General features: G+C 38.2%; 3 protein-coding genes across 4 annotated transcripts; 2 read left to right on the forward strand and 1 right to left on the reverse strand.

Moving 5' to 3' along the window:
* The first annotated feature begins 2,410 nt into the window (after positions 1-2,410).
* On the forward strand, positions 2,411-10,118 carry LOC137935376 (uncharacterized). The gene is made up of 4 exons (XM_068780033.1): positions 2,411-3,101; positions 9,172-9,300; positions 9,388-9,682; positions 9,851-10,118. Exons 1-4 carry the CDS (start codon positions 2,411-2,413, stop codon positions 10,116-10,118), a joined length of 1,383 nt encoding a protein of 460 aa, XP_068636134.1.
* A 7,982-nt stretch (positions 10,119-18,100) lies between these two features.
* On the forward strand, positions 18,101-20,038 carry LOC137934454 (protein STAY-GREEN, chloroplastic-like). 2 transcript variants are annotated; one of them, XM_068778794.1, is made up of 4 exons: positions 18,101-18,421; positions 18,546-18,719; positions 19,144-19,311; positions 19,417-20,038. In XM_068778794.1, the coding sequence occupies exons 1-4, from the start codon at positions 18,302-18,304 to the stop codon at positions 19,726-19,728; spliced, it is 774 nt and encodes a 257-aa protein (XP_068634895.1). In that variant the 5' UTR covers positions 18,101-18,301; the 3' UTR covers positions 19,729-20,038. The 2 variants fall into 2 exon arrangements, with proteins under 2 accessions (XP_068634895.1, XP_068634896.1); XM_068778795.1 differs by having other exon boundaries at positions 18,101-18,415.
* Positions 20,039-24,612: 4,574 nt separating this feature from the next.
* LOC137934939 (receptor-like serine/threonine-protein kinase At2g45590) lies at positions 24,613-27,215 on the reverse strand. The gene has a single exon (XM_068779534.1). It carries the CDS (start codon positions 26,618-26,620, stop codon positions 24,752-24,754), a length of 1,869 nt encoding a protein of 622 aa, XP_068635635.1. The 5' UTR covers positions 26,621-27,215; the 3' UTR covers positions 24,613-24,751.
* Positions 27,216-27,637: the final 422 nt, after the last annotated feature.

Genomic DNA, 27,637 nt, shown 5'->3' on the forward strand with positions numbered 1-27,637 from the left:
TCGGAAGACAGTACATAATTTTTATTTTTAGACCCAATATTTCGTTGAATTGATACGTTAGATATAGACGGATGTAAATTATCTCTCTTTTTTGCAATCGATTTTTATCCTTCCTCTTCAATTTCTTCACCCAAAGTTCTTCCTCGCTGACGAGACGAAAGCGACGGTCTGACGGGAGGTAAGATTTTTATTTAATGTTCTGTTTTTTTTTTTGTCACCGACCTAACCCTAAAAAATTTCTAACTCTCGTTTCGTTTCAACAGTGCTCTTTCATTCTTGGAAAGGCTTTTGGAGATATCCCTGAATGGTGAACACACTTTCTATTTCTGTAAGGTTTGAATTTTTTTTTTCATTTTTATCATTAATTTCTTGGTATTGAGGTTGAATTTCATCAGAATATTAGAAGAGAATGTTGGTATGCTTATTTCCTCCTCTTAGAAGTTTTTAAATTTATATATAAAAAAAGATCGATATATTGGACTAGAAACTATAGGGTGCAGGGCTACAGGCTCAAAGAGACCCCGCTGCATTGAAAGACAAGGGTCATTCCCGATTGTCACAACGTCACGTACCTTCCTCTAAGAATAGACAAGTATCTTAAATTATGTGTAGGATCTTTGTTATTTGTATAACTTTCTTTTCTCTATGTTTTTAATTTGTAATTTTATTTTTTTGTAGAAGTAAGAATGTCAACACCTCCTCAATTGACATCAATAATTAACACTAGTGCTAGTGTGACTATAAATAGTGACTCAACTCCACTAGAGTCACTACCCTCTGTCATAGAAGTAGACCCAGATGAAATTACCATAAATGAGGATGAAGGTGACTCTACCCATACTTCAAAAAGACAAAAAAAGTCTCATGTGTGGTTGGAATTCAAAGAAGTATCACTTAATGGTACAAAAAAGGCCCAGTGTGTTCATTGAAAAATCAATTTGAGTATTATTAGTAGTGGAGTGACCACACATATGAGTCGACATTTGAAACGTTGCAGTAGTAGAAAAGTGGCAATGAGAAAACAAAAAACCATAAACTTTCAACCAGTGGGAGCGGGGTCTAATTTTGATCAGAGTCCATCTGGACTTCCTTTGATGGATTTTGGAGGAAAATATGATCAAACTAATATGAGAGTACTCATTGCTCATTGGATTCTTATGCATAAGCATCCATTCATGATAGTAGAAGAGGAGGGATTTAATTTTGTAAATAAGGAAAATATGAATTATGAGAAAATATCCCGTAAGACCATTAAGAAGGAGTGTATGGATGTGTATGAGGCAGAAAAAAAAGAAAATGAAAATTTTGTTAAAAGAGATTAACAAGATTAGTCTTACCACAGATCTTTGGAAGTCCCAAAATCAAAAGATTGAATACATGGTTATTACTGGGCATTTTATTGACAGTAATTGGAAGCTACAAAAACGAGTCTTGAGTTTTGTGCATGTTCCTCCACTTCGTCGTGGCGTTGATATAGTAGATGCTATTTACAAGTGTTTGAAAGAGTGGGAGATCAAAAATAAAATTTTAAGTATTTCAGTTGATAATGCTGCATATAATGAAGTTTGTATCAGAGTTTTGAAACATGATTTTTCAAGGAAAAAAAATTTGGTGTGTGGTGGAAAGTTGTTTCAAGTGCATTGTTGTGCTCATATTTTGAACTTATTAGTCCAAGATGGTCTTGTTGAGATTAAGGATATCATTGATAATGTGCGTGAAAGTGTCAAATTCATAAATCTGTCTAAGGCTAGACTTCGCACTTTTTTTGAAATTGTACAACAATTAGAACTTGGTGAAAAGAGGTTGGTTATTGATTGTCCAACTCGTTGGAACTCCACTTATGACATGTTGTCTTCTGCATTAAAATTCAAATATGCATTTTCTAGATTTAAAGTTAGAGAACCAACTTGTGATTGTTTGCCAAATTTTGATGAATGGGAAAAGGTTGACATGGTGTGTGAGATCCTAGAAGTTTTTAATGCAGTTACTAATATAATTTCTGGGAGTGACTACCCTACATCTAATTTGTACCTTAGTGAGGTATATAGGGTAAAAGAAGTTTTGGATTTTCATTCTACAAATGAAAATGTTTTCATTAGGACAATGGTTAGTAGAATGAAAGAGAAATTTAAGAAGTACTGGGGTATTGATGGTTGTTGCTTCAGTTTTGGATCCAAGGGTCAAATTAAAGTTTATCAAAATGTGTTTTCCAGTGATATATTCTAAGGAGGAAGCTATAGTGAATATAAATTTAGTTTGACGCACCTTATATGAGATCTACGATGAATATGTATCCTTTTATAATGTGGATATTAGAAATGAAGAGAGTTTCACAGGTCGACTACTTGGGACATGTAATCTCTGAGCAGGGAGTATCGGTGGATCCAGCCAAAAGTCAAGCTATCTTGGAATGGTCCGGGGGTTTCTCGGGTTAGCAGGTTACTACCGAAAATTTATCCGCCATTTCAGAAGTATAGCAGCTCCTTTGACCCGTCTCTTGGGCAAGGATGAATTTCAAAGGAATGACTACACAGAGATAGCTTTCCAGTTATTAAAAGAAGCATTGACGTCACCCCCAACTCTACGCCTTCCTGATTTTACTAAACGATTTGTCATTGAATGTGATGCCAGCGGAATAGAACTCGGTGCAATTCTGACTCAGCAGAATCAACCAGTGGCGTATTTTAGCGAAGCATTAAAAGGTTCGGCCTTGGCACTGTCCACCTATGAAAAAGAAATGTTGGCAATTGTTAAAGCTATAAAGAAATGGCGAACATACTTGATGGGGAAACCATTTACAGTCCGCACTGACCAACAAAGTCTCAAGTACTTACTGGAGCAACGAATTACTACACCAGCACAGACTCGTTGGTTGCCCAAAATACTTGGTTATGATTATGAAATTGAGTATAAACGTGGGCCTGAAAATCAATGTGCGGATTGTTTATCACGTGTAGCTGAATTCCAATTTTTATCTATTTCTCAACCACGTGCAGATTGGTGGCCAATGCTTCAAAAGGAAGTCCAACAAGATTCCTTTTATAAAGACTTATTACAAAAAGGGCCACCTCAAGTAGGACCCAAGCTACTCCAACGTGACGGTGTGTGGTTTATGAAAGACAAAGTTTATTTGAGTCCCACCTCATTCTTGTTTCCAAAGATAATGGCTGATTGTCATTCGTCGCCTATAGGTGGGCACTTTGGGTTTCATAAAACTCTCTCTCATGTCAAACAGAGTTTCTTTTGGTCTAATATGCACCAGGGGGTAAAGGATTTTTTGCAACAATGTGATATCTGCCAACGGTTTAAAACCGATTGTATGAAGCCCGCAGGATTGCTTCAACCGCTACCCATACCGACTCAAATGTGGACTGATGTCTCGATGAATTTTATTGAAGGGTTACCCTCTTCCCATGGGTATACTGTTATCATGGTAGTCGTTAGGGGTGGCTTCGAACAGAGCCGGTTCACGAGCAGCTTGAGTTTTGCTCGGTTCTGGCTCGGTTCGATTAGTTTTATATCGAGCTCGAGCCAAGCTCGAGCTCAGAAATAGGTTCGTTTAGATTAACGAGCCGAACCCGAGCAGAGCCAAGTTCAGCTCGTCGCCTCGCGAACCAGCTCGTTTTAACGAGCGGCGTTCCAGAATCGGGGGAGTTCTAAAAACAATTTCGGGATAGAGAGTCTTGTCTCTTCCCTTCCGTCCTCACCGTCTGAAACCCATACTTCTCTGCCATTTCCTATCATTTCCATGTTGTTTCAGCAAGATTTTCTCGCAAAAATCACTGTCCATCGGCGGGTATTCATGGGAAACGGGGGATTTTGGTCTTCAAATCCCTCGTTCTCCCTCTTCCTCTCCGATTCCTCAATCTCTGTCAAAGACATCGATTTTTTCGTCTTCCTCTGCGATTTCTTCCTCTTCTATCTTCTTCCTCTTCGATTTCTCCATCCGAAGTTCTTCCTCGCCGATGAACGAAAGCCACGGTCCGACGGGAGGTAAGATTTTTATTTAATGTTTTTTCTTTTTGCGTCGCCGACCTAACCCTATAAAATCTCTAAATCTCGTTTCAGCAGTGATCCTTCATTCTTTGAAAGGTTTTGGAGATATCCCCGAACGACGAACACTCTATATCTGTAAGTGTTGATTTTTTTTTTCATTTTTATCTTCTGTCTGTTTTCTTCCTCTGCAATTTCGAAGTTGATTTTTTTTTCATTTTTATCTTCTGTATGTTTTCTTCCTCTGCAATTTCGGTGTTGATTTTTTTTTTTTCATTTTTATCTTTTATACGTTTTTTTCCTCTGTGATTTCAGAGTTGATTTTTTTTTTCATTTTTATCTTCTAAGTCTAGTTAGCCTTTGGTTGACAAGACTCTGGGGTTCGTTGTATATGTTCCAAATAAAGTAAAATACATCATTTTAATCATTTTTTTACCTTTTTCCTCAATCAATAAGTTTATCTCGTATCGTTTTCTATCATATGGTTTTTTTTAAGCACGAAGAGAATTTAGCAGACCATGTAGTTGATTATTATCTTATTACTCATATGCCTAAACTTTGACCTTCCAATTTCCATCTATATTGCTATTAGCGGTATTGGTTTTAAATGCATAAAACTTCTGTTCTCTCTTAAGAATTTGTTTAAGCTGAAAAAGATCATTCATCCTTTGCTCGGCATTGCATTCTGTACAGTCGTCATTCCTATGTTGTCCTACATTTGGTATCCTATACGATTTTCCTGTGGACAAAGTCTCAAAGCCCTTCATCTAGTCACAATATGTGGATTATCAACATTTTCAATGTATAATGCACATCTACATTTGCTAGTTCACTACTTATATTGATCTTTGTTCATATAGATTGTGTCCATATTAATTATATTTTATCTGGTAGTGGACTTTTTTATCCAAAATGCAATGATTAGTCTTTACCTTTTTTCTACAGCTTCTATTGTGACTTGGTTCTTTTTTTTTTTTTCAATAACTTGAGAGAATTAAAATTACGATAACATGCTCTTTGAATCAATTGTGTAGACAAAAATCATGTCCTAACTACAAAATTGTAAAAAAAAAAACCTATCTGGTGTGATCAGAGCTTGTTCTTTCTTCATGTGCCTTTTTCTTATTCCTATGGAACTCTTCCTCTTTCTAAATATAATATTGTGGTCCATAAAACAACCATAATAATTAAATGTTGTTCACCAAAACAAAACTTTTTTTTATGCATATGGAACTCAACCCAATTATGTTATGTTAGACTAGTAACAAGTCTAGTAAGCATGTATTCATCATACATATTAGATCAGAACATTTCATAATACAATACATAATTTTTATTTTTAGACCGAATATTTCGTTGAATTGATACGTTAGATACAGACGGATGTAAATTATCTCTCTTTTTTGCAATCGATTTTTATCCTTCCTCTTCAATTTCTTCATCCAAAGTTCTTCCTCGCTGACGAGACGAAAGCGACGGTCCGACGGGAGGTAAGATTTTTATTTAATGTTCAATTGTTTTTTGTCACCGACCTAACCCTATAAAATTTCTCACTCTCGTTTCGTTTCAGCAGTGCTCCTTCATTCTTGGAAAGGCTTTTGGAGATATCCCTGAACGGCAAACACACTTTCTATTTCTGTAAGGTTTGAATTTTTTTTTCATTTTTACCATTAATTTCTTGGTATTGAGTTTGAATTTCATCAAAATATTAGAAGAGAATGTTGGTATGCTTATTTCCTTCTCTTAGAAGTTTTTAAATTTTTATATATAAAAGGATCGGTATATTGGACTGGAAACTATTGGGTGCAGGGCTACAGGCTCAAAGAGACCCCGCTGCATTGAAAGACTAGGGTCGTTCCCGATTGTCACAACGTCACGTACCTTCCTCTAAGAATAGACAAGTATCTTAAATTATGTGTAGGATCTTTGTTGTTTGTATAACTTTCTTTTCTCTATGTTTTTAATTTGTAATTTTGTTTTTTTGTAGAAGTAAAAATGTCAACACCTCCTCAATTGACATCAATAATTAACACTAGTGCTAGTGTGACTATAAATAGTGACTCAACTCCACCAGAGTCACTACCCTCTGTCATAGAAGTGGACCCAGATGAAATTACCATAAATGAGGATGAAGGTGACTCTACCCATACTTCAAAAAGACAAAAAAAGTCTCATGTGTGGTTGGAATTCAAAGAAGTATCACTTAATGGTACAAAAAAGGCTCAGTGTATTCATTGTAAAATTAATTTGAGTGTTATTAGTAGTGGAATGACCACACATATAAGTCGACATTTGAAACGTTGCACTAGTAGAAAAGTGGCAATGAGAAAACAAAAAACTTTAAACTTTCAACCAGTGGGAGCGGGGTCTAATGTTGATCAGAGTCCATCTGAACTTCCTTTTATGGATTTTGGAGGAAAATACGATCAAGCTAAAATGAGAGTACTCATTGCTCATTGGATTCTTATGCATGAGCATCTATTCATGATAGTAGAAGAGGAGGGATTTAATTTTGTAATGAAGATGGCAAATATGAATTATGAGAAAATATCCCGTAAGACCATTAAGAAGGAGTGTATGGAGGTGTATGAGGCAGAAAAAAAGAAATTGAAAATTTTGTTCAAAGAGATTAACAAGATTAGTCTTACCACGGATCTTTGGAAGTCCCAAAATTAAAAGATTGAATACATGGTTATTACTGGGCATTTTATTGATAGTAATTGGAAGCTACAAAAACGAGTCTTGAGTTTTGTGCATGTTCCTCCTCCACGTCGTGGCGTTGATATAGCAGATGCTATTTACAAGCGTTTGAAAGAGTGGGAGATCAAAAATAAAGATTTTAGTATTTCAGTTGATAATGCTACATATAATGATGTTTGTATCAGAGTTTTGAAACATGATTTTTCAAGGAAAAAAAAATTGGTGTGTGGTGGAAAGTTGTTTCATGTGCGTTGTTGTGCTCATATTTTGAACTTATTAGTCCAAGATGGTCTTGTTGAGATTAAGGATATCATTGATAATGTGCGTGAAAGTGTCAAATTCATAAATCTGTCTGAGGCTAGACTTCACACATTTTTTGAAATTGTACAACAATTAGAACTTGGTGAAAAGAGGTTGGTTATTAATTGTCCAACTCGTTGGAACTCCACTTATGACATGTTGTCTTCTGCATTAAAATTCAAAGATGCATTTTCTATATTTAAAGTTAGAGAACCAACTTATGATTGTTTGCCAAGTTTTGATGAATGAGAAAAGGTTGACACGGTGTGTGAGATCCTAGAAGTTTTTAATGCAGTTACTAATATAATTTCTGGGAGTGACTACCCTACTTCTAATTTGTACCTTAGTGAGGTATATAGGGTAAAAGAAGTTCTGGATTTTCATTCTACAAATGAAAATGTTTTCATTAGGACAATGGTTAGTAGAATGAAAGAGAAATTTGAGAAGTACTGGGTGAATGCATTTTATTGATGGTCGTTGCTTCAGTTTTGGATCCAATGGTCAAATTAAAGTTTATCGAAATGTGTTTTCCAGTGATATATTCTAAGGAAGCTACAGTGAATATAAATTTAGTTTGACGCACTTTATATGAGATCTACGATGAATATGTATCCTTTTATAATGCGGATATTAGAAATGAAGAGATTGTTTCAAGTACTAGCTCTGTGGGTGTTTCCACAAGTCGTAGGCATTCATCATGTTCAGGTTGGTCAAAGTTAATGAGTTATATGAAACAAAAGGATATAGTTAATTCACCAAGGTCAGAATTGGAAATTTATCTTGAAGAAAGTGTATATAGTTGTGAGGAAACTTCACAATATGATTTTGATGTTTTAGAAAGGTGGAAAGTGAATCATATGAAATTTCAGGTATTATCTAAGATGGCAGCAGACATCCTTACAATTCCCATAGCCACAGTAGCTTCAGAGTCTACATTTAGTGTTGGTGGTAGAGTAATAGACTCATATCGTTCTTCCTTGGCACCAAATACAGTTCAAGCTTTGATTTGTGGCAGTGATTGGGTTCGGGTTCTTCACGGTGTAAAGAAAAATCAAAAGGTGAATTTCTTTGATTAATTATTTATTATGGTATTTTTTAGTTTTATTTATTAAAATTTTGTTTTATGATTACAACCTGAGTTGAAGAGTGTAGAGATAGTGCTACCAACTACATGATTTTTCATGTTTCTCTCATCATGGTAATTTTAATATTTTTAACGACATTAAGTAACTAGTAGTGGAAGAGTATTTTTTTTTATCTGACTATAACTAATTTTATTTTTTTGTTTTTGTCATAGGTGGAGATTTTGCTCATGCAGGGACGCATATTATTTTCTAGCATTAAGAGAAACAACTATAGTTTGTAATTTTATAATGGATTTATAGTTTTTATTTGGGTGATTGTAAATTGATAGTGATATTTCATTTAATTTTGTTGTGTTTGATTATTGTATGGAGCTTATTTATAATGTTATGCAGTGTATGAAGTGTTTAGACTATTTTATGGAGTGTATAAATAATTTCATGGAGTGTTTATGGAATGTATAGATAATTTGATAGAGTGCTTATGGAGTGTTTATGAAGTGTTTATGGAATGTATAGATAATTTGATGGAGTGCTTATGGAGTGTTTATGGAGTGTTTATGGAATGTATAGATAATTATTGGAGTGCTTATGGAGTGTTTATGGAGTGTTTACGGAGTGTTTATGCAGGTATTATGCAGGTATTATGTATATTGATTATGCCCAATTTTAAGTAGAGATTATGCCGAATTTTATACAGGTATTATGCACATAGATTATGCTCAATTTTAAGAAAAAGTTATGCCCAATCTTATACATGTATTATATTTATAGGTTATGCTTAATTTTGTGTAAAGGTTATGCCCAATTTTATGTAAAATATATGTATAATTTTATATACAATTTATTTGATATATATTTTTTGAAAATTTTTAAATGTATGTTGAGGCTCGAGTTCGGCTCGAAGCTCGGCTCGAGCTCGGTTAAAATTTTTGGGCTCGAACTCGATAACAATTTTAGGCTCGAGACGAGGCTCGACTCGAACATTGGCAGGTTCCGGCTCGGCTCGGCTCGATGCCACCCCTAGTAGTCATCGACCGATTGACAAAATATGCTCATTTCGTAGCATTGAAACATCCATTTACGGGTGTCATAGTTGCCAAGGCATTTGTTGCCCAAGTGGTTCGCTTGCACGGAATTCCGCAATCAATCGTTAGCGATCGGGACAAGGTGTTTATCAGCTCCTTTTGGCGAGCATTGTTCCAGCTGCAGGGAACCAAGTTATGTATGAGCTCAAGCTACCATCCTCAAACTGACGGCCAAATGGAAGTTGTCAATCGAACTTTGGAGTAATATTTACATTGTTTTGCAGGGGACCAGCCGCGGAAATGGATCGAATGGGTTCCCTGGGCCGAGTTCAGCTACAATACTTCCATTCACTCTTCTACCAAGATGACACCTTTTGAAGCTGTTTACGGTATTCCACCTCCAAGTTTACTGGCTTATGTACCAAGCACTTCTCATGTACAAGCAGTAGATGAGTACCTATGTGACCGCGATGTCATCCTACATGAACTACGACGTAATCTTCTGTTGGCTCAAGAGCGGATGAAATGTCAAGCAGACCGACACAGACGAGAGGTATCATTCCTGGTGGGCGATTATGTGTATTTGAAACTCCAACCCTATAAATAGACTTCTGTGGTTTTTAGGGCCTCCATGAAGTTTGCCCCACGTTTCTTTGGGCCCTACAAAATTATTGAGAAGGTTGGTCCGGTGGCTTATAAACTGGCTTTACCTCTTGGTTCTCTAATTCATTATGTGTTTCATGTCAGTTTGTTACGGAAGCATTTGAGTCTAGTTACTCCAACATCTACCCAACTTCCCCCTGTTTCAGACACAGCAACGGTTCTTCCACAACCCGAGAAGGTCTTAGATCGACGTGTGATCCAAAAGGGTAAATATCGCCCAAAATCTGAAATCTTAGTGAAATGGGTGGGGGCACTAGTAGAAGATGCAACTTGGGAGAATGAGTGGCGTTTCACCAAGTCCTATCCTGGTTTCATCCTTGAGGACCAAGGATTCTTAAGGGTTGGGGAATGATATGGCCACATGAAGAAGACCACAAAGGTAGGGCCGGACATGGCTAAGGCCGTTGTGTAGTGGGTTAGTGGTTTAGCAGTTATTAATTAGTGTTTATTCAGTTAATTTTAATGGGTTAATCAGTTCTTTGATCGTGGGAGGTTATTTCCTTTTCAGAGTCGTGGGTAGTTTCTTGTATGGCTATATATAGCTGGGATGAAATGTAATGGGGATATGTGATTAATTCTGAAATCAATCTTCCTTACTCTATCTTTTCTTTCTCCGTTCATCGATTCTGCTTCGTCTTAAATTTCTGTATCATCGTCCGACATCTCCCGTCGACATTATGGGAGCCAGCGCTGCGGGACAACTCTGTTGTCCTGTGCTGTTTGGGGAAGATGATGACTGCGATTTAAATGTAAATCTTTCCTAAGTTTCGGATACACTGCGCCGATTCAGCTCCTGCCCTAACTCGGACAGGACCAGCCAAGTTCCCAGCGAACTAGTGACCACTTGATATTTTAGATCTGCCGAGCTAACTCAACTCAACCCGGTCTTGGTCAACTCGGGTTCGGGTCTATCTGACTCGGGCCACTTGTCTTTTACACCTGTTATACGGGTCCAGGTCCCAAGTTTTATACATATTTCTGTTGTGACTCAGCTATATTGGTTAGCTATTGACTCGGCACAAGTCAATATTTTTTCTTTGTCTAGATTCTTATTTTTGAAGTATTGACAGCTTATTCCCTTGTCAGCATATTATTTGGTACATATACTTGCATTGGATTATTTTATGGGTCTTTTTATAAGGTTTATTATTTTGGTTCATGTTATATGTAGGAAAATGGCCATGTTATATTCAACTGTAACTATTATGTCTCTTTGGATCATACATTATTATTGAAGAAGAGATGGGCAACCCACTACCTCATGAATTGGCATTTATTACTCCTAACACTAGAGACTCGTTGTCCTGTGGAGGGACTCGGTGATGGAGGAGTTTTTTTACACTTTTGAGTATTGTGTATAGACTCACTACCTACAGAAAATAGGAGTGGCACTACATAAGAATAATAGGAATGTGCCCTACATCCAACAGAGATTAAGATTGGAGTATGGAGAAATATTATACGACTTTGAGTGATTTTACTCTCACTTATCTTATGCCAGCTGGGCCTAATGGAAGTGACCACTAGCGTGAGGGGGAGTGTTGGAAAATGGGAGGACTGCCATTTTATACAAAAAAAACTTATACACCATTTGCAACAAGTTGGGAGTTCATGATGTTCTCTCACCCCCAACTTGAGGGGGAGTGTTGAAAGATGGGCTCAAGCCCACACAACCAAGGAAGATCCACATATCCAAGTGTTGGAAGATGGGTCCAAGCCCATATAACCAAGGAAGACCCATACATCTAAGAGATATGGAAGATGGGCCCAAGCCCACATATCAAGGAGAATGCCCACAAGCCCATACAATTATGGCAGGATGGTAAATAAAGAGTAATCTGATAGAGATGACATAAATGTAATTAGTCTAAGTTTAAGGGGTATTATTGTAATAACATATTTTGATTAATCTATAAATTGAACTTCAGGGGAAGGGTTAGGATCATCAAGTCTATGACCTCTTCTTCCTTTGTTTTTTCCCAATGGTTGTCTTCATCTTTATCTCCATGAGCTAAATCTATGGAGTCCTAAAAATCAACACTCACTATCCAAAATTTAGAAGTTGTGCAATGGCTCAAATATAAGGCATAATATGATAGACTCACAATCAAAATATTATTGAACTCAAATCGATTGATTTCAAAGTAAACTCAATCAAGTTTACGGGAAAAATTACCAAGTATATATTGAATTTTAAAATCAAGGCTTGAATACATAACTCATTCAAAAAAATACTTCCTTGTTTTTGCACTTCACAAATCACAAAGGATGCAAAGAGAGCTTTACTTTTCACTATAGTAAGCTTGGTGAATAGTTCAGGGCACAAAATTATTTAAATAGGCATGATCAAATTGTTTTAAAACTACTGGTTAAGAAAAATTACATTGTCATTTCAAATCAATTATAAAATTCTAAAAACCCTAATGTAAATTCGTGATTTGAACTACTAAACCAATGATAGGTTACTTAAAAATTAAGGTGATCTATCTTGGATGAATCAAATCTAAGGAGCATTCCCTACATTCTATCTTCAAATGAGTCATTTTGTTGGCTAGGCTCTAGTTGAACGATCTTTATTAGTTGCTTCTTTCTCATTCCTTCAAGGCGTCCAAATGTTAGGGCAAATGGGCACTAGTAGTGCCTTTTTTTCCCTTTCATGTCATTTAGATGGAGTCTATCGTATCGGTCAATTAGTCAATCAACCCTCATTGACATTCCTTCTTTCCCATTAACCTTCATGGCTTCGGTCATTCAAATGTGTTAGCTTTTTCTACGATAAACTCTTATATTCATTTGATCCTTTTTTTTAGTTTACATGGGTATTTATACAGTTTAATTTACAAGATCAATGTCGAAGGATTTCCTCCTGTAATCTCGGAAGATAAATCAAAGGAGGATTTCCTCCTCTGATTTCTTGGAGGATAACTCAAAGGATTTCCTTCTCAGAATACAACTCACGCCAACAATACCCCTCAAGTTGGTGTGTATATATCTCTGATGCCCAACTTGCCAAGTGAGTTATAGAAGTTCTTGCTGCATTTTGCTTTTGTAAGTATGTCTTCCAACTGGTCTTCAGATTGAACATACGGAAATCGAATTATCTTGGACTCAAGGTTTTGCTTGATGAAGTGTCAATCTACTTTCATGTGTTTAGTCCGGTCATGCGGAACCAGATTATGCGAAATATAAATAGCCGCCTTGTTATCGTAGAATAAGTCCATCTCACAGTTTGGGCCAAAGCCAATTTTGGTTAATAATCTCCGAAGCCAAAGAAGCTCACATAGACCCTTAGCCATCCCAAGAAACTCAACTTCGATACTTGATAGTGCTACTACCTTTTGTTTCTTACTTCTCCATGTAACAAGGTTCTCTTCAACAAATGTAAAATAGCATGAGGTAGATCTTCTATCTAAAATATTCTCTGCTCAATCAGCATTTGTATAACCTTCAACTCTTAAGTGATGGTTTCTTGAGAACAGGAGTCCTTTCCCAGGGGAGGACTTTAGGTATCGAAGAATTTGATTCACAACATTCATATGATCTTCACTCGGACAATACATAAATTGGCTTACTATACTTACAACATTGGCGATTTCAGGTCATGTATGGGAGAGATAAATAAGTTTCCCAACCAACCTCTAGTATCTTCCTTTGTCTGTTGGAACTTGATCTAGGTATTCTCCAAGATTGTGATTTGGGATTATTTGGGTATCCGCTGGTTGACAATCCTATAGTCCAACTTCTGATAATCTAGGATATATTTTTGTTGGGAAAGGAATATGCCTTACTTGGACCTAACAACTTCGATTCCTAGAAAATATTTGAGTCCTCTCAATTTTTTCATCTCAAATTTTGTTGCCAATTGCTCTTGAAGTCTTGCTATTTCTTCTGCATTATCTCCTGTAATAATCATATCGTCTACACACACTATCAAACATGTTACTTTACCACGTCTATGCTTTAAGAATAGTGTATGATTAAGTTACTTTGTTTGAAACCATATTTCCGCATTGCCAAGTTCAACCTCCCAAACCACGCTCTAGGAGATTGGTTCAAGCCATATAGAGTTCACTGGAGTTTACACTCCATCATAGCTTCAAAATTTTCCATATATCCTGGAGGAATGTCCATGTAAATTTCATCTTCAAGATCTCCATGGAGAAAAGCATTTTTAACGTCAAACTAGTGCAATGGCTAATCAAGATTAGCTATAAGAGATAGCAAAACTCTAACAGTATTCAATATGGCCATTAGTAAAAATGTCTCTTGATAATCTACATCATATGTCTATGTATATCCTTTTGCTACTAGCTTTGCCTCATACCGTTCAACTGCTCCTTCAGATTTGTACTTGATGGAAATACCCATTTACATCCCACTGTTCTTTTACCTTCAGGTAAATGAACAAGACTCCAGGTCTCATTTTTCATTAGTGCTTTCATTTCTTCTTTCATGGTTTGAGCCCACCTAGGGTCTTTCAGAACTTCATCAACACTTGTGGGAACATGGTGTGAGGAGGGTTCACTTACAAAGTTCTTGAGGGGTTCAAACAATTCTTTTGTATATACATAATTAGCAATCGGATATCTTGATCTGTGTTCCTTCACTTCAGGAGAATATCCGTCCAGTGGTTTGCCCCCATTATGCTTGACAAGTAATTTATAGCCATTGACATGAATATCCGCATCATTAGAATTTTGAGGTATGGTAGGAGTACTTACCTCACTGATATTCTCAAGAGATAGGTTATTGGATACTAAGCAGAGGAGGGGTACTACTACTTCAAATTCTGGAGATATCGGCTTTGGAATAGGTTCAACTACTTTAACTTTCGGAGATATCGTTGTATTAGTGTCTTTGAATCACTCAAATGTCAACCAATTCAGCTTTTCTTCTCGTGTCTCCCTTTAAAGAGAAGAATTGGATGTTGCAGGAAAGTAGAAAGGATTATATTTCAGGAACGTGACATCCATAGTCACTTATGTGAGCCCAATAGTTGGATCGTAGCATCAATACCCTTTTTGATGTACCGTATATTGCAAAAAGAGACACCAAATAGCACAAGGATCAAGTTTCATGCGTTGTTTTTTGTTTTAGATTAACAAATACAACGCAACCAAAAGTTCTAGGTAGAAGCATTAGCACCATAGGTTGACAAGACTTGTAGTGGAGTCTTGAGCTCAAGTACTTTGGAGGGTATGCGGTTAATAAGATAGATTGTCGTAGCAACAACTTCAGACCAATGGTGGCTAGGCACATGATTTCCAAGTAAAAGTGTTCGAGTTGTTTCATGGATATAATGATTTTTCTGATTTGCAATACCATTTTGCTGAAGAGTTTGGGGGCATGAGGTTTCATGAATCAGTCCATTATGTTGGAAATAATCATAGAACTATTGATTCACATATTCTCCACCATTAGCTGATCGAATAATGTGAATCCTAGAGGAGAACCAAGTTTGAATCATTTTATGAAAAGATTGAAAAATCTGGAAAACCTCATCCTTAAGTTTCAAAAAATAAACCCAAGTCATTTGAGTACAATCAACAACAAGTATCACAAACTAGTGAAAACCAGACAAAGTATTTTTAGGGGAAGGACCCCATACATCAGAGTGAATCAAAACAAAAGAGACTTCACTCTTATTCAAACTCAAAGGATAATAGAGTCGATGACTTTTAACTATAATGCAAGTTTCACAATTAAAATCAACAATTGACAAATCCAAAAATAAATCAGGAAGCACATGTTTCAGATAACCAAATGAAGGATGACCTAACCGACGATGTCATAGCCAAATCTGTTCCACTTTGAGATCACTCGGGTGGCGCATGTGATATGCTCGGCCCATACCAAAATCTTTCATGGAATAGAGCCCCCCTCTCTTAGTACCACGCCTTATGATCTCCTTGGTGAGAACATCCTGAATAAGACAAAATGCAAGGTACGTAAACACAACACAATTCAGTTCTTTGGTAACTTGACTTACGGATAATAACTTGTGAGAAAGAGTAGGCACAAGTAATGTATTTGATAATGGTAGGGATGGTGACAACATCACCGTTCCCACTCTTGTTACTGAAGTAATAACTCCATTAGCATTGGCAATGCTAGTTTACCGGGAAGGAGGTGTCTGATAAAAACCATTCGCATCAAATTTCATAAGGTATGTTGCTCCAGAATCAAGTAACCACACACTACGATCAGCCTCTCCAGTAGATCCGAGGAAAGTGTTACATGGGACCACATTCGTTTGAGGAGGATCGTCGTTCAAATATGCCAACTTGTCTTTGACTGCGATACACATCCCAACAACCTGGGACAGGTTGAGTACGGTCCAAGTCAAGTCTAATCTGAGTCGAGTCCGATCCAAGTTTGGTTCGGTCTGGGTCCAGGCATTGGGTTGATTCGTCTTCGAGTCTGGTTTGTCTGGGTCTCTCCTTCCAATTAAATCAGCCGAATTTAGGAAATGGATTTAATTGATGACGAAGACCTCTGAACAGATCCGGATGGGAGAGCTTTTGCGCGAGAGCTCCCCTAAGCTGCACGGGACAAGAAGACTTCCGTCGTCTCCAAGACGCCTTTTCGCATGTCAGAGGTTCAGCCAGAGTCGACGGTTTACCGTGACCATTGATCTATTTTTTGTTGCCTTCAGAGAGGATGACTCTGGAATGTCTTTCTTCACGTCGAATGTTTGGCCAGAGTCGGCAGTCGTCGTGATCGTCGATCTATTTTCTACAGCCTTCAGAGAGGATGACTCACCACAACAGGTGTTTCCGATTCGGGAGATGGGTCCGCAGTCGAGGTGAAGATTCCTCCCTCCATCACAGGACTAGAGCCCACCAGCGTCGTCGGTGAAAGAATTCACTTGGTTTGATACCATGTTAGCTTTTTCTCTGATAAACTCTTATATTCATCTGATCCCTTTCTTCCAGTTTACATGGGTATTTGTATAGCTTAATTTACAAGATCAACATCAGAGGATTTCCCCACTGTAATCTAAGACGATAAATGAGAGGAGGATTTCCTCCTCTGATTTATTAACTCAAGAGGATTTCCTCCTCGGATTCCTCATAATATGACTCAAACGAACAGTTGTGTGAACGGGCCCTAACTAAACTATTTCTCTCTCCTATTGTCCAATCAACAGGACATTTGCATAACTTTTTTGAACAGCTACTCATACTTTTGGTATGCATCGTTCGGGTCGTATTAATGGTATCTCCATATACGTGATAGATCTATGATACGTTTTTAACAAAAAATCAATGGTTGACACCTTATCATAGATCTATCACGTGCGCTATTGGCTGGGAAAATAGGTCAGATTTAGTCGGTTATAATGGATCCAACATATTTCATGACGAGAATGCGGGAAGCCACGTGTTTTAAATCAAAACAAACAGTATAAACCGTAAAGTTCGCTCCGCAAAAGCCTCGATCATTTTCGTAGCAAACAGAATTCAAAACGAAAGCATTTATTCATTGTAATAACATAATATATAGTTTAACATTAAAATTTACTATTTTAATAAAAAAAATAATAAATAAATATATTAATTTATCAATAACATAATATATTAACAAAAAATGAAAAATTAATAGTTTAATTAATTGGATAATTAAACCAATTATGACAATGATTTAATTTTTCTTAACTTAAGAAAAATTAAACATCGTCTTCCTTAATGAGTGTCATCTTCCTCAACGACGGGTAATGGCGACACTTCGACGGTACTCCGAAAGGGAGAAAATCGGGAGGCCAAGAGAGAAGAGAAATCAGGAGGCTGAGGGAAGACGGGAGGCCGAGAGGCTCTGCAACAGAGGCTCAGCCTCCCATGCTCTACAACGGAGGTCGAGAGGGAGAAGAGAGGGAGGCCGACGGGGTGGAGGAAGAGGGAGGAGAAAATAAAACTTTGTTGAAGGATCGAGGGGGGAGGAGGGAAGGTTTAGTCACGTGCTTCAATCCATTGATTCGCAAAATAGGTATAAATTAGTTTTCCCCGATTTTTGCCTGAGCGAATAAAGTAGTACAATCTTACTTTAATATAATTTATTTTACAGTAATGCCATTATTTAATGAACTAAATAATACGGGAGAAATTCATTCCCCTAAACTAACCCCTACAAAACACAATAACAAAAAATCAATGGTTGACACTTTATACTAGATCTATCACGTGCGCTATTGGATGTGGAAATAGATCAGATTTTTGTCGGTTAAATGGATCCAACATATTTCAGTACGAGAGTGCAGGTAGCCACGTGTTCTTAATCAAAACAAACAGTAAAAACCATAAAGTTCGCTCCGCCAAAGCCTCGATCATTTTCGAAGCAAACAGAGTCAAAAACGAAAGCGTGGTCCAGTTGATCCCCTCTTCAAACCCAACGTCAAGCAATAGTTTCGCCGACTTCTTCCCTTACAAGCAATCGTTTCCCACTTTCTCTTCTTACAAGCAAAACTGAGAAGAACTTGGCCAGAAAAATAAAACCCACTTCTCCCAGATTCTTTGTCGAAACAGAGAGGTTTTGGAGATGGGTTTAGCTCCTATCTTACTTGTCCCTGGACAGACGAAGCCATGTCTGCCATGGCAGCAACAGCAAAACTCTATTGTTTACAAAAACAGGGGGAAGAGACTGCGATCTATGGTTCCGGTATTCTGTTCCTTTTTATGTGTCACAAATAGATGGAAAATCTGTCTTCTTTTTGAGTTGTTACGTTGAACTCGTCTTTTATCAATTCTACATATTGATCCTTTGTTTGTGTTTCTAATTTCAGGTTGCACGGTTGTTTGGGCCTGCTATTTTTGAAGCTTCGAAGCTAAAGGTTCTGTTTCTCGGGGTGGATGAACAAAAGCATCCTGGAAACCTGCCACGAACATACACGCTCACTCACAGCGACATAACATCCAAGCTTACTCTTGCCATCTCTCACACCATTAATAGAGCTCAGGTAACAAGGAATCAGATTTTGTTTTTCTACCTCAGAAAAAGAGGGTTACACTGTTCTGAATCTGTTCCCGACCCTTGCCCTGCTTCATTTACTTTCAAGTTGATGGAGATGATCAACTGCCATCGCTCTTCGCCCTCTGAGATCACCCTCTCTAGTCATAGTTATCGATTCTGGGCCCCTTGAAGCCATGTTCTTGATCGAGGGTGAAGATTAGGACTTTTATGTGTTTGATGGGTCAAGATTCGGCTTTGGTAGTTCAATTCCACTGCTAGTTATTGGTTGTCGGTTTTGTTCTCTTCGAAAATAGTAAAATCGAGGTGGATTCATCGCCCTCAGCTTTTCTTTTACTTTTTTTTCTGATTTGGCGAATGGATTCTTTATTTTGCTTATGATGTTGAGAACTGATCAAATATGTAAATTTCAGCTGCAAGGATGGTACAATAGATTGCAGAGGGACGAAGTGGTGGCGGAATGGAAAAAGGTTCAGGAAAAGATGTCCCTCCATGTCCACTGTCACATTAGCGGCGGCCATTTCTTACTGGATTTCATTGCCAAACTGCGTTACTACATCTTTTGTAAGGAGCTTCCCGTGGTAATCCCTCAATTCGACTAGTTCTCGCTTCCGATCTTTCACACAGTTTGATGCTTAAGACTTTCCTTCTTCTCATTAAAAAATAAATAAATAAATAACAACCAGGTCCTGAAGGCGTTTGTTCATGGTGATGGGAATCTGCTCAGCCACTACCCGGAGCTGGAGGAGGCTCAGGTTTGGGTGTATTTCCATTCAAATATTGGGGAATTCAACCGGGTGCAATGCTGGGGGGCCCTCCGGCGGGCTGCAGAGAGTGATGGGAGATGGGTGAAGCCGCCTGAGGAAGACAACAAGCCGCCCCGCCGCTGTCAAGAGGACTGCACCTGTTGCTTTCCACCGCCCAGTTTGATCTCTTGCCCTCCCCATTTTGAAGAAGAGAACAACATCTCTCACCTGTCAACCCAACCCACTGAATGACTTTTGCTCCGTATTTTCACTTTCACGCTGCGTCCCCGTCAAAGTAGGAACCGTCGTCCACTAGGAAAAAGTCACTCGTGGGAATCACGTGAAACACGTCCATTCATTATCAACGGTTATCTCAGTTAGCCGTCCGAATTAAATGGCTATCTCAACCGTTTAATCAACGACTGAGATAACCATTTCATATGTTTCACACCAGATGACTTTTAATAGAGGATGAACTCTCCCTTCACTTGAAATTTAATTGAAAGCAAACTTGTATATAAGATTTATAGCCAAATCTATCATATTAGATGGTCCTTGTAAAGATTATGGAAGCTTTTTTATTTATTTATTTATATATGTTTCAAGCAAACGTATTTTAAAATTTGATCAGAATGAATAAAGGCAAATTTTAAATTTTATATGAGATATTTTTTTATCATCAGCGTAGACTATATCATACTAATTACAAAAATGCAATTTCTTTTGCTATATTTATAATAATATCATTATTTTTTGTCTAAAGAATAATAAATATAATAAAATTCTAGAATCAATATCAATCTGATAGGATAAAAATAAATGTATAATAAAAAATTAATTATTAGGTCACTTGATTTTAATATAATAATTAAATTAAAAATCCGTTATGCTTACTTAAATGAACTTAAGTGCTTATTCTAAGGCCCCATTAGAGCCTCTGGTTGAAAATTTATATCCCATAAAAAATTAGAAATGTTTTTCCTAGGATATATATTTTCAACAAAAGCTTCAGTATAAAATTTTATTAATGCTTCACTAGGAAATTACATGATTTTTTTTAAAATTTTCCCTATATGTCTTGTTAGTGGATTTTTCGAGCAAATAAATGGAATCATTAACCAATCATACATTACCATTTTTATTCGATAAATTTTTCTGCGAAATAAGATGTCAAAATATAAAAAAAAATTAAAAATTTTCTAAAACAAATTGGTCGTGTTAAGTCAAGTGCTATATTCTGCATATCTAAACCGAGACCATCGAATCTCTAGAGTGAGACATGTCTCCATGTATGTGGTGAATTAATCCCCAGTATATACTTCAGGATCATCAGTTGATAATATAAACAAAGAGTAACTAAATGAAGAGACGAGGTAAGAGCATGCTTAATGTAAAACTTATTCACATCGGTACTCGAGGTCAATGACATTGAAATTTGAATTGCTTTGGTTCTTCTTTGCATTCAAGGAGTTAGACCCTGATGATTAGGTTAGAGTTATCGTTTTGATAGAAACTAGAAGAGCCTTCTGCTTGGGAACAAATTTGATGACCACTGAGGAAGTTTTTGCTACAGGCAGACGAATCTGGCTTGCCAAATGGAGAGCCATTGGAAACCCATTATTGGAGTGATCGAAGGGTTCAAGCTTGCACTTGTATTAGTTAGTGAGGGAGAGGGACGAGAGTGAGAGAGAGGTACCCATTAGATGTCGTTGGAAGAAGTTGCTCCTTGAGCAAAGGAAGAAGAGGAAGAAGGCGTCGAGAGGATGGTTTTAGATTAGGTCGAAGCTTGACTCATTTTCAACATATGGTTTTTTTGCCCGTCTCGACTGAAAAATTATATGATTTTCATAGTATGAATTTCTAGTTAGATATATGTTTTCGACTTGGAAACACATTTCGAACATGTCCTAGAAAATGCACTAATGGGGCAAGAGTTTAAAAAAGAAAACAAAAAATTTAAATGAATTCAGAAAGTAAGAAGATAATTATTAATTATTAATACCAATTTCACCAAGGAACAAATTTAGAACCATTTTATTAGATATTTGGTTAAGAGTTGGAAGAGTATCCCCTCCCAAACCACGTGAGCCATGTGAGGGGACGAGGACGTCTTACCCAATTAAGCCAACGTGGAAAGTACCTATTTTCTTTAATACTAATTTAGATCTCAAATCATGAAGTTGTCGGACAGGTCGACGAATCAGTTGTCGGCGCTTAATCATCATCCATGAACGTGAACCATGTGTTATATAAGCTTCAACATCGTTCCATGTTTCTATATTTTTCTCCTCAGGTAAACGTTCATACCGCTACTCATCACTTGATAAAGTTTTTTTTTTTTTTTTTTTTTTGTAATTTTTTAACTTAAAATGATGATCCTTTTGTAAGTTCTATAGCTTACCCTTTTGGGTCGGTTGTGGGTAGTAGAAGATGGATAGAGAAGAGGAAGAAGGGAAAAGGGAGAGTCCTATGATTTTCCTTGGGGTTTGTTTGGAACCCCATGAAAAAGATAAGAAAATGAAAATTTGATTATTATTGTTCCAAAAAATAATTAGTCAAAAGGAGAATTTGATCATTATCTCATTTTTATTAACTATTTTTTTAAAATAATAATGGTCAAATTCTCATTTTCTCATAATTTATTAACTAAGAGAGCGAGTGATTTCCTTTCTCTCAATGATTCTCTTCTACCAAACAACAGAAAATACCTCTATTCCATTTTTATTTTATTTTCTATGGGTTCTGAACATGCCCTTACTTTTCTTCTCTCCACTTTCTGTGTTCCAAACACGACCTTAAATATAGAATTTATGGCATCTCTTAGGAAGACGTGTCAGTTTAAAATACTGAAGAGGTACGAATATCTTTTGAAAATCAGTTTTTACCTAAACATGGTTTTCCAACATTTTCTAGAAAAAAAGGGCACTAAGAGGCCTTATATGATATGAAAGTGCCTATTTATGGGCTTTTCGTACACGATAACTTTTATTATGGCCCGACAACAACAACAATAAATAAAATTAATGAAGAATTATCATTCTCCCAATAAAAAAATAAAAAATATAATATAATATTGACTTGTATTTTTACTTGATTTAATGTTGCAAATTACATAATTATCTATGTAAAGAGATTTTGATATAGGATCAGATTCAAAACGTGTTTCTTTTCTGATTATGAGAAATCCTTACAACATATTAACTACATGTTGGAGTAGCACTCGGTGTACTTATCTCCTTATGAAGTGAGCTGCCTCGTGAAATCCTTTCAAGCTAAACTGGTCTAGCCTCAAATTTTGCCTTTGGTTTTCTATCTTGCCTTTTAGAATTGATTTTTTTAATTACATCTCTAAGCGTAAACTATATTCAGAAATAAGACGCTTATATTATTGGCTGCTAATTAGTTGTGCTAGAAGATGGACTCAAGTCCACACATCCAAGAGGTGCCATATTTGTAAATAAGAAGACTTCTCATAAAAATAGCATGTACTTGTCTATTTATGTCTCTTCTCTTGTAATTTAGTAGTCGTAAGGGCATTGTAAAAACTATAAATAGAGGTCCTTGGCTAAGAGGTAGAACATCAAATTCTCTCCTCTCTTCTCAAATTCATCCAAGCTCTCTCCCTCTTTGGTACTCAAGCTCTCCTCTCTCTCTTCTCCTTCTTCTTCTTACTTTGGTTGAGGTTCTTATCATGGGATCCTAAATTCTACAAGTTGGTTTAATATGGCTAATTCTTGGTTTGGTGTTTGAATTAATATCTGAAGCAATAAGAATTGAAGCAACATCCATAACTATTTTATCACTTTTCTCTGTTTTTGAGAAGACGTTGTAGCTACCCTCGGAACCAGCAATACTCAATTCAGTTATTCTTTTTGAGAAGATTAACAACACTTGGTTCAACTTTTTGGTAACTTATTACTCAGTTCAAACTCATTACTTGGTACACATCTTCCTTATTCAAGGAGGCACTTATTGCAAATTATCTCATGTGTCCTTATTACTCTTAAGGACTTTTACTATTTATCGGTTATCCACTACTATATAACAACATATTTGGTATGTGTTATTTCGGCATTGGCTCATTACCGCAGTTGATATTGTGTGTCTTTGATTGAGACATTATTATTGAAGATAAACTCCTCGATTGTTTGCCTTGGGTTCATCATTAGTTGGCTGTTGTTGGCATTGGTTCATATAATGAAGAATTTGAATTACTTTGTAAAATAACGTACATGATGGCCCCATCTTCTTCATCTTATTTTCCTATTGATTCCCCATTACCCTTTTATTATTGGTAGCTTTTATCCTACCGTCCTTCATTTGATTTTCACTTACCCGTTTGGCCAACCCTTTTGGAGCATTGCTTTGGTTGGTCCCCTTTATATATGGGTAGTTTTAAGTCATTTGAGATTCTTTTATCCCTTGGGTTTTTTATTATCATCTAGTGAATGACAGATATTACCCACTTTAGTGATTATTCTCACTATATTTGTTCGAAATCATTTGAGGTTGGTTTCGACTTATCACCCATTTCTACCCTTTGAGAGTTTGTGACTGGTTACATACTTATCCTTGGGATACTATGATGGATGCAATTATTCCTACATCTATGTTATTTGTTTCAAATTAGGATCATTATCATTACCTCCCAACTTGATGGGGAGTATTGGAAGATATGATGTAATTAGTTTATTTTTCTTGCTTCTTCTTCACTCTTATTAGGGTGAAAGGTATAATTATAATATTGTATTTTTATCAGTTATAAATAGAGTCTAAGGGGGATAGTTTGGAATAAGTCCATAACCCTAATTCTCCAAATTCGTCGCCCTTCTTCTTCTCTTCCTAAACCTTCTCTCTACAACTCCTCTTTTTCTTCTCACCCCTTAATCCTCTTCTACTTTGATTATATATCATGGAATCCTAAGTTTCAACAAATCTCACTAGAAAAATGCTCTCTCCAAATGAAAAGTCATGTTTTATTTGTCTTTTTTGTATTGTCACTTTATTTGCAAGAAATTTTCTAGTACCTTGAAAGCTAGAAGAATTAGCATTCTAGAGTATTGAATTTTGTTTATATTGAATCTCTTGGATAGAGATTAGGATAGTATAATCTAAACTCGGATTTGTGGCCGTATATTTCTAAACTCTTAACCCATGGATAGATACTAGATATACAAGAATCATCTCGAATGGAACGGCTATCTGCAAACAACAATTCGCCCCCGCGAGGCTGCAAGGGAAAAAACCCAGAAACAAAAGGCACTAAACGAACGGTTCATCGGGCCCTTTTCCGAGATTTGAACGGAAATCCAGAAGGCGGGGAAGGGGAGAACTCTAATGGCAAATGAGGTGCGTCAGATTCACCTGAAAGCATTGCCACCACTTCTTTAATGCTTGGCCGCTGAGCCGGAGACCGCTGCAAGCAGAGAAGCGCAACTGTAATGCAGAGTAGCGCCTGGTCCAGATCCAGAGCTTGAATGGAGGAGTCTACGAGGTCAAGAAGCTTCCCGGCTCGAGCAAGATGGCGAGCCCATGAGATGAGATTGGCGCGTTCAAATTCTGATATGGGTGAGGCAGTCACCTGAAGTGGTCGCCGGCCAGAAACCAAAACCAATAGTAAAACCCCTAAACTGTAAACGTCGCATTTTTCTGAAAGAGGTCCGCGCCCTCCGTATTCAGGGGCAATATAACAAACAGTTCCTCTCATGCTCGGTGTACTACTGACCCGACCACTCTTAGGAATCTCGCCACTCATCCAATCGATACTGCCTCGCCTGCCCCATCTGAGCTCCCCGCTCCCCTTCTGTTTTTTCTTCTTACTTAGCTCTTCACAGAACTCCTCCCGCCACCACTCCCGCGCCGGCCAATTCTTCTCCTTCCTGCGGCCACAGTCCTCATCCAAACAAGTCCACCATTCATGCCGCTTCGACTGGTTCTTGCGATCCGATTTCGCTGCTGGTTTGCTACTGTTTTCTTCCCCCGTTATCCAATTACTCTTTGATATTTCCTTCTTGATCTCAGACCCGATCCATTCCATCACGTAGTCCTTGACCTCGCCGCCAGCCTCCGAATTCCCGCCATTGTCATGTCGCCACCACCAATCTCTTCCAGAAATTTTCTTCTTCCGTCCACCCCGCCGCCCTGAAGGTAGCATTTCCTTCCCACTCTCCACGCTCATCTTATCGATATACCCTTCTGACACGCTTGTTTTGTCCAAGATCTCCGAGGGGGAGGCATCTGGGGCCAGAGTCTCTGGCGACGCCTCTGCTTCAGTAACTCTCACGAAGCTTTCCGGCGATTGCTCCGGAACCAGAACCGTCGTGGTCAAACTCTCGGTCACCTCCAGGGTGTATCCGTTGTCGTCCACACTGTACAGGTCAGATTCGTCCTTTTGCTCCTTCACCAGCTCCGCCTCCGCCACATCGATAGCTACATCGACGGTAGCGGTCTGGAGCCGCGCCAGGCCGAAATCAGCGATTTTAGCGGAAAAGGAAATATCCAGAAGGATGTTGCTAGGCTTAATGTCGCCATGGATTATGGGGGGTTCGCACGCGCAGTGAAGGAACTCCAAGCCTCTGGTAATATCCAGCGCTATGGAATACCTCTTAGTCCACAGCATAAGCTCCGGAGATTTCTGATCAAGCAGCGCATCCTGCAGGCTCCGATTAGGCATCAGTTCGTAGACCAGCAGCAGCCGCCGTCGCTTCCTGTCCGAGGAGTAGCCGATAAGAGAAACGATGTGCGGGCAACACTCGGTCTTGGCGGCAAGGAAGAGTTCGTTCTGAAACTCTCGCTCTCCCTGGAGTGATCCAGAGTCCATAAGTTTAATGGCGATCTGCTGCCCGTCATAGAGAGTCCCGCGGTAGACGGAACCAAACCCTCCCTGGCCGAGCTTGTTCGTAGATGAGAAGGAGCGAGTAGCGCGGTGGAGGTGAGAGTATGAGAAGCGATGCAGGGGCTTCAGTTCGGCCGGTGCCGTCCGGCTGCGGGACAATTTGCGGCAGACGAACCCTACGATAACGAGAAAAACAAGCGCGGCAGATCCAGCAACAATGGGTGTTATTAGGGGAGAATGGAAGCGCGGGTGGTGGTGGTGGTGGTGGGGAAGGGGTGGTGGCACCGGGGGAGGTTGCCTAGATGACATCGCGGGGAGATGAGGTTAGTAAAAAGAAGGGAGGAGCATGACGATTGACGACTTTCTGAATGTCGTTGAGAAAGGAGACACAAAGGTTGAAAATTGGGGTTGAAAAGCAGCAGAAGCCTGAAAATTCACAAAGAGCTAAAAAGAGATGGACTCTGAATCTGAAACTTTGACTATGCCTCTTGTCTAAACTCCATACTTTCCACCTTCCGTGATTATGTTTGCTGGTTTTGAGAGGATGGGAATACTCTCTCATTCTGACGCAGCAATGCTTGTCTCCCTCAATAAAAAACACAAAACCATAATCAAATCCAGATTTATTTTCTTTCATCACCTACTCCACCGTGATTCACTCTCTTCATTTCAGCTTTTGAAGCAAGGGGAGGTAGTGCCTCCAAACTACTCTGTAGTCGTGGGGAAAACTCTGAAATTCACTGTGTATTAAATGAGAGAAAACGGCTGTTTTCCGGAAGAGGAAGTATCAAGAAAACACTAATTTCCCTACATCCTCTTCAACCAACGAGTCAAAGCCCCACCTCAGTCGACAAGCTAGAGAAAATTTCCTTCCCTCCATTCGTTGTGCCAAAACAATCAGGGCTTGGATTAGGACTCGCGACCTGTCAATGGTGGTCGACGGCAACCTGCTTCCAACCATAGAACACGTCAAGCACGTCAGCAATCACCTTGCCGACAGCCACAGGCTCAACGGACCAGGCCATTTGCGTGGGACTGGAGGCGACGGACGGACCACAACAATTGTGAGCGAGACAGAGAAAAGAGGGACTCAATGCTAGGTTGGGACGCCACTTATATTAGCTATAAGTAAGGGTGACATTGAGCCGAGCCGAGCCGAGCTGAGCCGAGCCCAGTCTAACCTGCCAATGTTTGAGTGAACTTGATTTAATTATTTTGAGCCGAGCTTCTAGCCGAACCTCGTATCGTGCTTAAAATTATTATCAAGCTCAAGCCCTAAAATTTTAACGGAGTTCGAGCCGAACTCGAGCTTCAATATATATTTAA

Source organism: Aristolochia californica, unplaced genomic scaffold (assembly GCF_029961685.1).
Source record: "Aristolochia californica isolate CCGP_79_NKW_82.1479 unplaced genomic scaffold, dmAriCali1.0.hap1 SCAF_6, whole genome shotgun sequence".
NCBI classification, from domain to species: Eukaryota; Viridiplantae; Streptophyta; class Magnoliopsida; order Piperales; family Aristolochiaceae; genus Aristolochia; species Aristolochia californica.

Bases quoted from the DNA above. Each gene is read 5' to 3' on its own strand.
- LOC137935376 (XM_068780033.1), top strand. From the start codon at position 2,411: ATGGTCCGGGGGTTTCTCGGGTTAGCAGGTTACTACCGAAAATTTATC. The intron at 9,301-9,387 runs GTATGAGCTCAA...ATTGTTTTGCAG, and splicing joins GCTGCAGGGAACCAAGTTAT to GGGACCAGCCGCGGAAATGG. The intron at 9,683-9,850 runs GTATTTGAAACT...GTTTCATGTCAG, and splicing joins TTCCTGGTGGGCGATTATGT to TTTGTTACGGAAGCATTTGA.
- LOC137934454 (XM_068778794.1), top strand. From the start codon at position 18,302: ATGGGTTTAGCTCCTATCTTACTTGTCCCTGGACAGACGAAGCCATGT. The intron at 18,422-18,545 runs GTATTCTGTTCC...TTCTAATTTCAG, and splicing joins GACTGCGATCTATGGTTCCG to GTTGCACGGTTGTTTGGGCC. The intron at 18,720-19,143 runs GTAACAAGGAAT...TGTAAATTTCAG, and splicing joins ACACCATTAATAGAGCTCAG to CTGCAAGGATGGTACAATAG.
- LOC137934939 (XM_068779534.1), bottom strand. From the start codon at position 26,620: ATGTCATCTAGGCAACCTCCCCCGGTGCCACCACCCCTTCCCCACCAC.